Genomic DNA, 13,872 nt, shown 5'->3' with positions numbered 1-13,872 from the left:
AAATCAGAATCATGAGCACATGTTTATCTAAAAACACACTTGCCGTTTAGAAAGCAGCCTAAAATAAGCATGTGTTCTTTGTTGTATTAATTCACTGCTATTTAAATTAACATTCCTTGTGTTTTCTCTTGAGATATGTAGTAAAAAAAAAATTACTCAGCTATTTTCCTGGAGCAGTATCAAAATTTGTATCTGGCTTACCACATCTGACCTGACAGTATTCAGAGGAAGTGAACACATGTTCTCTGAGTAATCCCCTAGATACATCTGCAGCCAAAGGGGCAGTGAAATCAAATTCCAGTGTTTTCTGTCCACTGAAATAAAATTAAAATTCAAAAATTGCATGAAGAGGCTTTCTACCCTTTATGGTCCACTATAGTGTGGTAGAGACCATCTAGGGAAGAAGCAGCTGACAAGCACGGGGGTGATGATGGACTTGGAGAGGGAGAAAGAGCTGGCCATGTGGAGTTACTGATGAGAGGGAGTGTATGGATTGGTCCTGCGATACCCATTTTGAAAATTATTTTTCCAGTAGTGGTTACACTCTCTGTCAATTCTACCTTGTGAAAGTGAGTAATAATAGGTGGTGTTAGCCTGGTCACAGATTATTATTCTTTCCAGTTACAAAGCTAAGCAGAAAATCTGGAGACTCTTACTTCCTGACCCTATTACCGTCCTTTTTCAAACACTCGTGTTAAGTGAGGGGCCCCGACCAAGAAAAATACTTGAGGGCTGCAGAGTAATAAGAAGAACCTTTTTTTTTCTTTCCTCTTTGGCTTAAAGAAAAATAAGCTTTCTGCTTATTTCTTTGACCTTGTGGGAAAAACTATTCCCTGGGTTGTACCCTTAGCCAGAGGAAAAGGAACTAACTCAGATCTTCTGTTGGAGACGCCCTAGCCTTTTCTCCAAGTCAGCCCATCTCAGCCTTGACTCTGTTTGACACTTTGGGTCCATCACCCTTTTATTCTTGGGGGCTGTTCTGTGCCTTGTAAGATACTTGAGCAGCATCTTTGGCCTCTACCCGCTGGATGCTAGTAGACCCTCCCCCTCCAGTGGTGACCTGTCTCTTGTTATTATTTAGTGGCTCAGTCAGGTTGGGTGGGTTGCCATGCCCTCCTCCAGGGCATGTTTCCCACCCATCTCTATGCTCTGCCAAATGAAAGGTAGAATTGCTCCAATGTCCCCCATCCCCATTTGAGAACCTCTGCTGTCCTGTGTTAGGTGATTTGTTGATAATATTTTGCCGATTTTAGTGCTATTTTAAAATATGTCGTCCCATTTCCAGTATTTTGGTGTAGACTGGGCTTCACTTTTAAGCACTGTAGACATAAACTGGAAGCACATTTTCTAATTTGGGGGCAAAAATGAGCACAAGGTCTTTCTTTGATTTGAGAATTCAACATTGTCACCTTTGGAGGCGTGGTACAGTGTTTTTTGTTGTTGTTGTTGTGCAGGTGGGGACCCTTTGGTGGGTCAGGAATATATATTTAAAACCATATTGAGTCGCAGTGTAAAATACATTTCTTACTTTGTAATAACAGAGAAAAACATTTGAAAACTGCTGGCGTAGTGTCCCTTCCAACTGGAATATTCTAAACATGTTCTCCATAGCAGTAGGTATTTGATCAGTCCAGCTAAACTATTTATCAAGTCAGGTTAAACTTATCAGATAGACCTGGAAATATGAAACATTCAGGCTTGTGCATTGCAGTAGATTTGAGACTTCCTTTTAACTTGAGTTTCTGGTGCATATCATCTTGTTTGCAAGAGGAGAAAAGCTCTGAACTCCATCACATATTTTAGAACATTCTTGGCACATAACTTGTGGACTGTTCATGCCCTCCCCCTCCACAAGATACTGAAAAAAAGACAGCTCCATTTTAATTGTTTTCTTCATCAGCACATGTGCAAAAATCCTGTTTTTCATTCGTTAGTATTTGTTTTGTTAACTTTTGTAAGAACTACACTGCATAGAGGAAAAGGCAAAGAGACGTCTTGTGTGTTTATGAAGAATCAAACAAATATGAACATAAAGATATCTAAAAATTGATATCTAAAAAAGATATCTCCTCACACTCTGCTTGTAATCTTTTTGAAAAATTCATTTTTACATGACAACCTTAGGTTAAATAATAGCCTGTGGGGAATACATGAAATGCCACAATCTGCCATTACTAAGTTCTGACTTCAGCTGTTAATAACAAAATTCTTGGCTTTCTGAAATCCATCAACACTTTTAATCACTTAAAAAACTGCCTTAGTTTTATACATACTAAAGAAAATACACTTATATTTTGAATTACTTCATTTATTCAGGGTTACTTTTTAAAGATTGAAACACTTCCAGAAAGCTCAGTTTCATCTTTTCAGTGGTAAGAGTACATTTCTGACTAGTTTCATATTGCTATTAATAGACGTTCTCTTAGGATGGTTGTCTTTTTCTCTAAGGAAAAATGTTGGTGATTATTCAAAAGTTATTTAAATTATAATTCATTTATTTTCACAAGGGAGGTTTTTGTATCCCTGTGTTTTTAATTTAGGTGATATCCAGAAGCGATATTAAAGGTATTTTCATGGTAGTTTCAGGGGGAAATTTGTGGTTATTTTCTATTCCTCTGAGTTGTATAACGTTCTAAATTTTATATTTGTAAAAGGTCAGTGGATGTATTACAAAAACTCACAGGTTTATTTAATGGTGCCTTTCTGTATTATGATATCATTGAGCTACAATGCCTCATTTTTGTGTGTGGAGTGAAGGCAGGTGTAGAAGACAAATGAAGTCCGGGTGGGTCAGATGGTAAAGAATCTGCCCGCAATGAGGGAGACATGGGTTCGATCCCTGGGCTGGGAAGATCCCCTGGAGGAGGGCATGGCAACCCACTCCAGAATTCTTGTCTGGAGAATCCCCATGGACAGAGGAACCTGGCGGGCTGCAGTCCATGGGGTCACAAAGAGTCAAACACGACTGAGTGACTAAGCACAATGGTGGTTAAAAGCTACCAACAGAGAGAGATTGATTTAAGAGGCCAGATGTTGGCATTGACCTCAGTAGATTAAGTAACAATACTAATGTGGATTTGAGAGTAAAATTTCTTTATTAGCAAGATACTAAGTATTGTCCTCAGAATCTAGGTACAGAGTTGTTGTTCCTTCCTTGAAGCTAGTTTTGGGACTAGTTAGAGATAACTTTTTCATAGGTTAATGTACAGTTTCTTTATTCATTCAGTTCAGTTCAGTTGTTCAGTCATGTCCAACTCTTTGCGACCCCTATGGACTGCAGCACGCCAGGCCTCTCTGTCCATCACCAGCTCCAGGAGTTTACTCAAACTCATGTCCATGGAGTTGGTGATGCCATCCAACCATCTCATCCTCTGTCATCCCCTTCTCCTGCCCTCAATCTTTCCCAACATCAGGGTCTTTTCGAATGAGTCAGCTCTTCGCTTCAGGTGGCCACAGTATTCCAGTTTCAGCTTCAGCATCAGTCCTTCTAAAGAATATTCAGGACTGATTTCCTTTAGGATGGACTGGTTGGATCTCCTTGCAAATAAACATTTATTTTACAACTGCTACTTGTTAGATACTATGTTCTTATTCATAGACTTTTAAAACTCTGTTCTAATAAATAAAATCAGCCCTGCATTGTTCTTAAAAATAAAAAATCAAGATAATAGAAAATTTTCTTAAATTTATCTGTATTCATATTGAGGTTAAAACTCAGAAGTGTCACTTTTAATAGTGTTTTTTTCCCCTAAGATCTAAACTGTTCCAAAAGGTGATTATAAACAGCTCTTTTGAAGGAGAAAATACTGTCATTTTGAATGGATGTATTCATTTTCCTATTAGGCATTTATTTGAATCTCATCATTAAGGAATGCTAAATGATACAATTGGAGCAGCATCTGAAACTTTTTAATCAGTATTGTTGTCTCTTTCCAGGTGCTCAGTGAAATAGCACATTTTATGATAAAGGGAAGAATGCAGATATTGGAGTTTTACAATGTGTTAAGTTAGCTAGGTTTCCATATTCATTTGCTGAGGGAATTTCTGGAACAAATAATGCAGCTCCCAAGATGTGAAGGGTTGCTGTGCCCTCCTCCAGGGGATCTTCCCCACCCAGGGGTCGAACCCCCATCCCTTAAGTCTGCATTGGCAGGCAGGTTCTTCTACCACTTGTGCCACCTGGGAAGCCCCAGTCTTTTGTATAGCTTAAGTATTTTTAGAAATCATTCAACTTCTTACAGAGATTTTAGAAGAGGCTTGTGGTGTTTGTAAGTAAATAGATGAATCTGATCATGTAGATTTATTTTTATAGTTTTATTTATTTTGAACAATTACTGTGAATTAATAATCTTAAAGATTGGATTTATTATGATATGTATATATAAATATGGTATAATTGTTACTAAGTTATGTTTACTTCTGTTTATTCTGATTGGAAAGTTCTTTGAGCTCATAAAGCTCAAAGATTGTTTTGATTGTTTTGATTGTTTTGACCTAACCTGGCTTCTCCTGGCTCACACAAGTATATTTACCAAGAACCATGTCATCTAGTTTATCTTGTGTATGGGAGGTATTGGTGGTTGGTATAAAATATCTGATGTCATACATATTTTAAAATACTCACAAAACCCTGATTATTTATAGTGTAAGTTAAAGATGTAAAGAATAATATATCACTTCTTTAACTTTTTTTTTTTAAGGTGATGGATGTGGACATACTGTACTAGGCCCTGAAAGCGGAACCCTGACGTCTATAAACTACCCACACACCTACCCTAACAGCACTGTTTGCGAATGGGAGATCCGTGTAAAGACGGGAGAGAGAGTGCGCATCAAATTTGGTGACTTTGACATCGAAGATTCTGATTCTTGCCACTTTAATTACTTGAGAATTTACAACGGAATTGGAGTTAGTAGAACTGAAATAGGTAGGACATTTTCAATATATCCGTGCCCAGAGTTTTAAAACTGAAGCCATATTAGATGCTTAACACTGATTAACTGTGCTCCATAGGATATGTGGGAAATTACTGAAATGTCTGGAAATCTTAAATTTGAATCTTCTTTTGGGAAGAGAAGATTCTTCTCTGTCTTGTCCACTTTTCTAATAAGCTTCTGTTGGTTCCTTTGTAACAAGATACCACTCTACTGCTTCTAAGGAGGAGGAAGTTAATTATCTTTTTGTATTGGTTTTTTTCTTTGATAATTTTATCTGCAGTTAAATATAAGTCATGCTTAGGAGTCAGTATATCATGGTAATTAAGAGTACGGGTTTTGGATTCAAACTTCCTGTTAGTAAAGTACTAACTCTGCTTTTAGCTTGCTCTGTGTCCTCAGGAAAGTTACCTGATCTCTCTTTCCTCAGCTGTTATATAGCAAATGAGACTAGTACATGTGAAGTGCTTAGAATGGTACCTGACACAGAGTATTTGCTTAGTAAATACTAGCTGCTGTTGTCTTTATTTTTAGCTAAGAACAGTGGTTCTCAATTACAGCTGCATTTTAGAGTCACCTGGGTAGACTTTTAAATAATACCAGACCTCTGGTCCCCAACCTACAGCAGTTGAATCAGATTGGGTGGGACCCACACCTTGGGATTTTTAAAGCTTCCCAGGAGAATATACTTTGAGGTCCAGTTGAGAACCTTTGGCTTAGAGATCAGCACCTTTCTCTTTAGCAGGAAAGGTAGAAAAATTCCTAAGACTGTCTTGGTGAATTAACATCATAAAATTAACGACTCTAAAATTCTCTGTGACTTTATTTGGAAAGACTTACTGACACAGGTGTGTAAAATGTCTTTTAAAACTATAACTGGAATTGAGTATCTTGTTCTTTTGAGCATCGTGTTCATCTCCTGGGCTCCTCTCCATCTCGAGTCGAACCCTTCATCTCTTCCCCACTTTTCAACCTACCAAGAGGAACAGTACCTGGTCTGTTGAGTGATAACCACTGTTGTCTCCTGTTGAGTAGAATTTGCCCCTGGTTTTTGTTGTAGGGGACCTGGGGGGGTCCCCTGTTTGGAGTTTCCCGGAATAGGTTTTCCATCAATATCAAATTTAAATTTACAACTTTTGGCCCAGTGCATTCTTCTACGGCAGCGAGGGCAAATTTTTTTGGTATTATTAGCCTTTTTAGGGCAGTCTCTTTTTAAATGATTTTTATCTCCACAATTAAAGCATCCTTCATTTCCCTTTTTAAAGGTAGTAGCCATTGCCTCAATCAGCATTTGCATCTTTTGAGTTTCTGATCCTAGATTGCGATAAGCTTTTAAATAATCAATAATAGTCCTAGTCTCACAAATTGCAGCTATAGCTCTTTGACATTTCTGATTTGCATTCTCATAAGCAAGTAATTTCTCTAGCTGTTTTTTGGTTTCTTCTCTGATTACAGTACGGGAAATAGCAGCTTCTAATCTAGCTTAAAAATTAGCATAACTTTTCATTAGGTTCCAACAAAGGAGAGACTTTTGGAGTTGTGACTGTTGGCAGAGGAGAAGCATTTGGAGCAGCCGGGGCAGGGCTAGTAAGAAAATTTTGAGCTATTTTGTATTGTTTTAATTGGGCCTTTTGTAAAGTTTAATCATTTAACTTATATTTATGTAATAAGTGTCCTGTCTGTTGCTGAATATTGGAAGGGCTAGAATGTACCTTGAAATGGCACAGAATTATAGCTTTAATAAGAGCCCATAGGGGCTAGAGATCAATTGGAATATTTTTTCCTTGTTTGGCTGCTCATTTAACATTTTCTTTGACCTGGAGCCAAATTTCTAAATCAAAACTGCATTTATCAGGAAACTAAGGATTATGTTCAACTACTGTTTGAAGGCAAGCCTCTATTCATTGCCGTGAAGCCAGAAGTCCCTGAAATTTAAACAAATGGTGAAGTAAAGTAGAAAAATAATGGGGCTGGCCAGCCGTTTAACCCATGCCTTAGTACTTACCGACCTCAATAGGTCCCTGAGTCACTCCGCCCGATATGCCATGTGTACCAGTGTCCCTGTTCGGGCGCCATTTGTTGGGGTCCTTTAATGGACCGGAACCTTGTAGTACAGAGTCGACGATAAGAAAGTGAAAGAGAGAAAGAGAGAGAGAGAAAGAGAGAGAGAGAGAGACAAAAAAGACCCGGGGACCTAAGCTCTGGTGGAGCAAAGGTGCTTTAATGATTTTTCTATGAGTATATATAGACTGCAGTACAAGAAACTTCTTTCGGGAATGATAGAGATCAGAAAACCAAATGTACAGCAACCGTTACCAAGGGAACAAGGGGTAACGTTAGTCACAAGGTCAGGAGACAATCTATATCTCAAGTAAGGGGAAGGAGATTAAGCTGTTTTGTCCTAAGGAGAATGTTTACTAAAGGAGACTCATGCTTGCCTCACACAATGACCTCAGTCCCTGGGAGCAGCGTGCTGTTCCGCTTGAAGAGGGCCAAAGGACTCACGAGAGACAGCACGTAGGAATCCTCCCGTCAAACATTCCCTGACAGTCTCCCAGGCAGCTCTCAATTAATCTGGGTTCTTGATCACCATGTGCATATTGCCTTGAATATATGGTCTTGGATAAGCTTTTAGAAACTCAAATCGCCTGAGGAACTAGCTATCACTGTAACAGTAATAGAAGGCGTCTGGATATTAACTGCCTCCTGAGGTGATGCAGTAGGGAGTCAGCAGTCCACCTGAGCAGCTTTGAGACAGCGATGAAAAAAGTGAACCACGATCTGATCAAGCCCTTAGCAGTTTATAGGAAATAAAGGAGCTAGAGAAACACATTCTATCAACCATAAAGACTACATGTAAGTGGCATTTTTTAAAAAAGAAAAGGAAGGAGATCAAGATAACTGGCATGCATTAGACAGATACGTCTTCCAAAAGTAATGTGTGGACCTTGTGATTTTGTTTGGATCTTGATCCAAATTGATTGCAAGAAGACATTTTTAAGATAAGCAGAGAAGTTTTAGGGTAAGATAAGAGTAATTGGGCATACAGCAATACTCAGGAATAATTTTTTGAGGGTATGGTAATGTTATATTGGTTTGTTCAAGATCTGGTTTGTTAGAGACATTCTGAAGTTCAAACAAAATGTCTTGGATTTGTTTTTAAATAGGTCAAAAAAAAAGTGGTAGGAAGAGGGCAGGTGAAACCAGGAGGGCTCACTGGGCACATGGGAGTGCATCTCTCTACTTTGAGGTTTTTTTGAAAATTTCCATAATGAAAGTGCTTTTTATTAAAAAAAGAACGCAAGAGGATTATGTATTTGGACAATAGGGTCATGCTGCTAGAGAGAGGAAGAGTGACATGGGAAAGAAATGGAGCATAGGTTTTAAATCACTCACCAGGTTCTCATCCCAGTTCTAGGACCTACTTGCTGGGAATCCTTTCTACAGGGCAGAGTCATCACCTGTACTGTAGGAAGATTAAATGAAGCACTTCACAGTGCTCAGCTCTCCCTTATTTCCGTGGGCTTTGTTTTCCCTTGCTATCTCTTCACACAGGTGAGTGGGAAGATGCAGAAAGGTCAAGGGGACTGAGTGATGATGATTCCTGTTGGACTTGAGTTCTGCTCCACCCCACCTCCCAACCCATCCCATCTCCACCTGCCATATGTCCTCTGGTCCTCCATTTGAGGAGCTGTTTGAGGTGCGGGGGTAGAAAAGTAACTTTCCTGATTGGCAGAGAAATAAAGGTCATTCAAGAATAACTGTTTAATATTCTGACTAGGTAGATGTGCCAGGAATTACAGGATAGAAACAAATACACGTAGGCATAAGATTCCAGTGACAATGGTAAAGAGTCCTGTTTTCTGTGTTACCTTTTCTCAGGGTCCCTTTTGAACAGAGGCAGCTTCAAATGAGCTGCATTTTCCTATAAATATGGTTCCTACTTTGGTATAAAGCTTAGATTTTTTTCCCCCCTGTAGGTGTTAATTTTAGGGACTTTTCTCCCCTAAGAGATGGTATTAAGGAATAATCAAGAAAAGAAAGCGAAAGGAATGCTTTCTCAAGGAATCACTTTTTAAATTGTAAATCATTAGAATGTGACTTAATTGATTAAAGCACTTTTGTTTTACATGGTTATTTTCTATTTTATTTAAAGAGTGGGCAGTAATATGTAATATTATTTAAACATATGAGTTTATTACGATACTATATAACAACTTTCTAAGTAGCTAGACTGTCCAGAAATCTTTGTGAAATTAGTGTAGTGGTACTCATTTTCACTGACAAAAAGAATGTGTTTAATGATAGAGTTAAGACTGGCTTTCCAGATCTGTTCCTTTTATAGGCAGATTTTGTTGGAATGAGAAATTTTCATTGTGGCTTTTCCATTTTGATTATTCTTTAATCATTGATATCTGAAACATAGTGGTTGCTTTATAGTTGCCCCACAATCATAGAGGTGAAAATTAAATTCATTTGTTGTTAATCTTAACTTTTATACATATATAAATATATAACGCCAATGTTTTATTTTGGTCCATAGACATCTACTAGCATCATTTCCCTGATGGATATTGTTGATAATTAGTCCAAACGTGAAATTTAAAAACAAATATTTAAAAGAAAAACCTTTGCTTACTTGTAACCTTTTCCCTCTCTATTGTATATTTTCTTCCTGGATTTTGCTTAAAATTTCCATTTTAAATGAACTTCCGGGGAGATGAAGGAGTTTGTGGGTAGATCTCTAAAAGAGAAGGTAAATATTTTAAAACCAAGTAGCTGTTAAAGGAAAATGCATTTTGTAGAAGAAATATAAATATGTGTCTATGTGTTCAAAGGTATATTTAAAGATATATATTCTGTCTTAAACCTTCATCCAAAGTATCTTTAAAAATTGTGTCTCTTAGATTCTTCAAATGATATTTACAAAGAGGGAAACTGAAGCCTCAGGGCTTCATCTCATAAATGATTCTGTGTCTATTACATTTTCAGAGAAGTTTCTCTTTCTGTATTGTTTGTCTCCTTTCTCTCTAAGATGCTTAGGTCTTCCTTGTTTAAGAGAAAAAGTAAATATATTTTCTTTCTCTTTACCATCAAACCTCTTGAAAAAGCTGTAGTGATGATACTAGGTATGCAATGATAATAATGATTTCTAATATTTTCTGATTTGTTATTCTGTAGAGGCTCAGTTTAATAATGAAAATAACTACCATGCATGCAGTGCTTGCTATGTGCGAGGAACTATTCAAATCACTTTTGTCAATTAACTTATGTAGTCTTCACAAGAACTCTTGAGATAGGTGCTTTTATCACCCCATTTACTGATGAGAGAACTGCGGCCCAGAGAGGCCCAAGGTCACACAGCTGGCGGATTGCTGTGTGGAGATCAAACCTAAGCAACCTGGCTCCAGAATTGGTGTCACTTACTCTAAGCCCTTGGCATGCTTGATTGTATTGAGTCCTGCAAGAATCCTGCTCATTATTCCCATAAAACAGATAAATAGAAGATTTTAAAAAGGTAAGCAACTTGCCCAAAGTCATATAGGCAGAGTTGGGACTTGAATTAAGGTCTGGCTAACAGCAAAGTCCGTAACCTCAACCACTAGGCCATAGAGTAATAGATACCAGCTATTAGTAGGTATCTATTGGCAGGTATTAACAGGTATCCAGCCAGTACACGAGACACGAGACATGGTTTCCATCCCTGGGTTGGGAAAATCCCCTGGCATAGGAAATTGCAAGCCTGCTCCAGTGTTTCTTGCCTGGAAAATTCCATTAACAGAGGAGCCTGGCAGGCTACAGTCCATGGGATTGCAAAGAGTAGGACCTGACTGAGCGTACACGCATGGCAGTGGTGACATTACTCCTTAATTTTTTTACTACGTGGTCCACTTACCCTAGACTGTTGAAACTAGCAGCTTTCTAGTAAACATTAACTTTTTCCTTTTAGCTATCTATTTTGAAATAACCTTGTCTTTTGGGCCAGGTGGCAGCTTGTAAGATCTCATTTCCCTGATCAGGGACTAAATCTGGGCCACAAGAGTGAAAGCCCAGAATCCTAACAACTAGGCCACCAGGGAACTCCCTATTTTGACATTATTTTTTCTTTACAGCCAGTATTAAAATATTTAATAGTAGTTTCAACATAGGTATTCAACAATCAAAACAAATGTCAGCCCTGAAAAATCTGTTTTTCTACAGTGACTAAAATATGTTAACTGATGCACATATGTAAGAGAGACAAACTTTTTATACAACAAACACAACTTATATGAAAGCTAACCACCCAGAGGTAATATCTGCCTTCATTAACTCTCTCGGATTTCTATTACAAATTATCCTAATCCTTACCTTTCTCTCTCTATAAATCCTAGCTGGACCTGTAACTCTTGTATTTAGCTTCAGCCTCATGCTTAATTTAACTCTCTAAACCTCAGTCAACTGACTTTTCTTTTTGAGAGCTTTGTCATTTTCTCTTTGGACAGTGTTCTCAAAAGTTTGGCGTTTTTGCCTTCCAAGGGGACACTGGAGATGTCTGGAGACATTTTTGGTTGTCCCACTGTGGGAGAAGGCAGTGTTACTGGCATCTAGGAGGTGCTGTTATGTGCCCTAGAGTACATAGGACAGGCCCCAAAAGTACTGTCCGAGCCAAGTTCTCAACGGTGCTGCTTTATATTGAGAGTATCAGCTCACTGCCTCTAAGTTGATCCTCAGGTGGTTAGTATTAAAAGCATATTGTACACATACTGTTAATGTTAATAGTTTTTTAGTTTTATTGCATTGTGCTTAGAAAACTTGTAATATTCTACTTTATGGAACTTGCTTTTATTTTATGTATAACCTAAGATATCTTTTTTGTGACTGTCTCATGTATGCTTGAGAGGAAGGTTTATTCTCTAATAGTAAGATATAAAGTTTAATATGCCTCCAAAATATCTTATTATGCTGTTTAGGTTTTCATATCTTTATTTTTATCTACTTGATCTGTTTCTAGTGTCTTTTTTCTTTTGGCATATCTTTGGGTTTTTACTTTTATAAAGGTGATTGCAATGTTGTTGCATAGCTATTCATAATTATAATGTCTTCATTTTAAATCGTGACTTCTAGCATTAAAAAGTTTCTCCTTTGTCATATTTAGTACTTTTGAGTTTGCATTTTTCTTTGTCTGATATTAGTATCACATAGACACCTTCCTCCTTATCTCTTTTTACATTCATTAGCTTGGCATTCCTGTCTTTGCTCATTCCTTTCCTTTTAGCCTTGCTGAATCATTTTGTTTGGGATGTATTTCTTACATATAACATACTTGAGGGTCTCATTTTATGAACCAAATTGAAAATATTTTTTTAAAATAATTAAAGCTAAGACCTGTTTTATCTGTTTATAAAACTGTAATTTTTTTTGTCTTAATCATGTTATTTTAAGGTATAATCAGTCATGTGTTTTATATTTGCTGTGTTTATCTCTCTGTATTGTTTTCTTTTCATCTATATTTAAACTCATAAGCTTTGTAGTTTTAAGTATTACCTTCCAATTTTGCTTTTTTTTTTTTTTCAATTTTATGTTCTTAAATGCCTCTAATCCCATTGACTTCGTCTTTTATCTGATTTGTCTATTTTTCATGGTGTCTTTTCATTCCTACCAGTTGCCTGTAACTCCTGTCTTTTATTCATATAACATTCAGTGAACTGTTCTATTACGTTGGTGCAAAAGTAATTGTGATTTTTGCCTTGTTGACATTTACCATTTGATATTGAATACATTCTTAAATAAATAAATATGGTTATGTTATACCTCATCTTACTACATGTCTTTCTCTGTGTGTTTTTTGTTTTCTTTTGGCTAATGACTTATTGCTTGCTGTGTATTTTATATGTATTTTAGACTGTGGAAGTGATGTTAGACAAAAAAGCAAATTTAAGTGGTTTTCTTATATTTGAGTTCAAAATGGGTCGTAAAGCAGCAGAGGGACAACTTGCAACATCAACAACGCGTTTGGCCCGGGAACTGCTAACAAACATAGAGCGCAGTGGTGCTTCAGGAAGTTTCGCAAAGAAGACAAGAGCCTTGAGGATGAGCGTAGTGGCCAGCCATCAGAGGTTGAAAATGACCAATTGAGAGCATCACGGAAGCTGATCCTCTATAATTATACGAGAAGTTGCCGAAGAACTCAATGTCGACCATTCTATGGTCATTTGGCATTTGAAGCAAATTGGAAAGGTGAAAAAGTGGGCGCCTTGTGAGCTGACCACAAATCCGAAAAATCGTCGTCGTGAAGTGTCGTCTTCCTTATTCTGTGCAACAATAAGGAACCATTTCTTGATCAGATTGTGACTTGCAAAGTGGCTTTCAGACAACAGCCGGCGATCACCAGCCCAGTGGTTGGACTGGGAAGAAGCTCCAAAGCACTTCCTAAAGCCAAACTTGCAGCAGAAAAAGCTCATGGTCACTGTTTGGTGGTCTGTCGCTGGTCTGATCCACTACAGCCTTCTGAATCCTGGCAAAACCAAGTATGCTCAGCAAATCGATGAGATGCACCGAAAACTGCAGTGCCTGCAGCCGGCATCGGTCAGCAGAAAGGGCCCACTTCCTCTCCATGACCAAGCCCGACCACATGGCGCACACCAAGGCTTCGAAAGTTGAACGAATTGGGCTGCAAAGTTTTGCCTCATTCACCGTTTTCGCCTGACCTCTCATCAGCCGACTACCACTTCTTCAAGCATCTGGACAACTTTTTGCGGGGAAAATGCTTCCACAACCAGCAGGAGGCAGAAAATGCTTTCCAAGAGTTTATCAAATCCTGAAGCAGTAATTTTTATGCTACAAGAATAAGCAAGCATATTTCTCATTGGCAAAAATGTGCTGATTGTAATGGTTCCTATTTTGATTAATAAAGATGTGTTGGAGCCTATTTATAATGATATAAAATTCACTGTC

General features: G+C 37.9%; 1 protein-coding gene across 2 annotated transcripts in view; it reads left to right on the top strand.

Annotated features, from left to right (window-relative positions):
• Nucleotides 1-13,872, top strand: part of DCBLD2 (discoidin, CUB and LCCL domain containing 2) — a 214,941-nt gene that overhangs the window by 153,222 nt on the left and 47,847 nt on the right. For both annotated transcript variants that reach the window (XM_043892567.1, XM_043892566.1), the window contains one exon: nucleotides 4,701-4,928. In XM_043892567.1, coding sequence (XP_043748502.1) covers nucleotides 4,701-4,928 — 228 coding nt within the window. The remainder of the gene's footprint in view (nucleotides 1-4,700; nucleotides 4,929-13,872) is intronic.

The sequence above is a fragment of the Cervus elaphus genome, chromosome 31 (genome assembly GCF_910594005.1).
Source record: "Cervus elaphus chromosome 31, mCerEla1.1, whole genome shotgun sequence".
NCBI classification, from domain to species: domain Eukaryota; kingdom Metazoa; phylum Chordata; class Mammalia; order Artiodactyla; family Cervidae; genus Cervus; species Cervus elaphus.
Note: the sequence above shows the minus strand (reverse complement) of the source record. Positions and strands in the feature narration are given on the sequence as shown.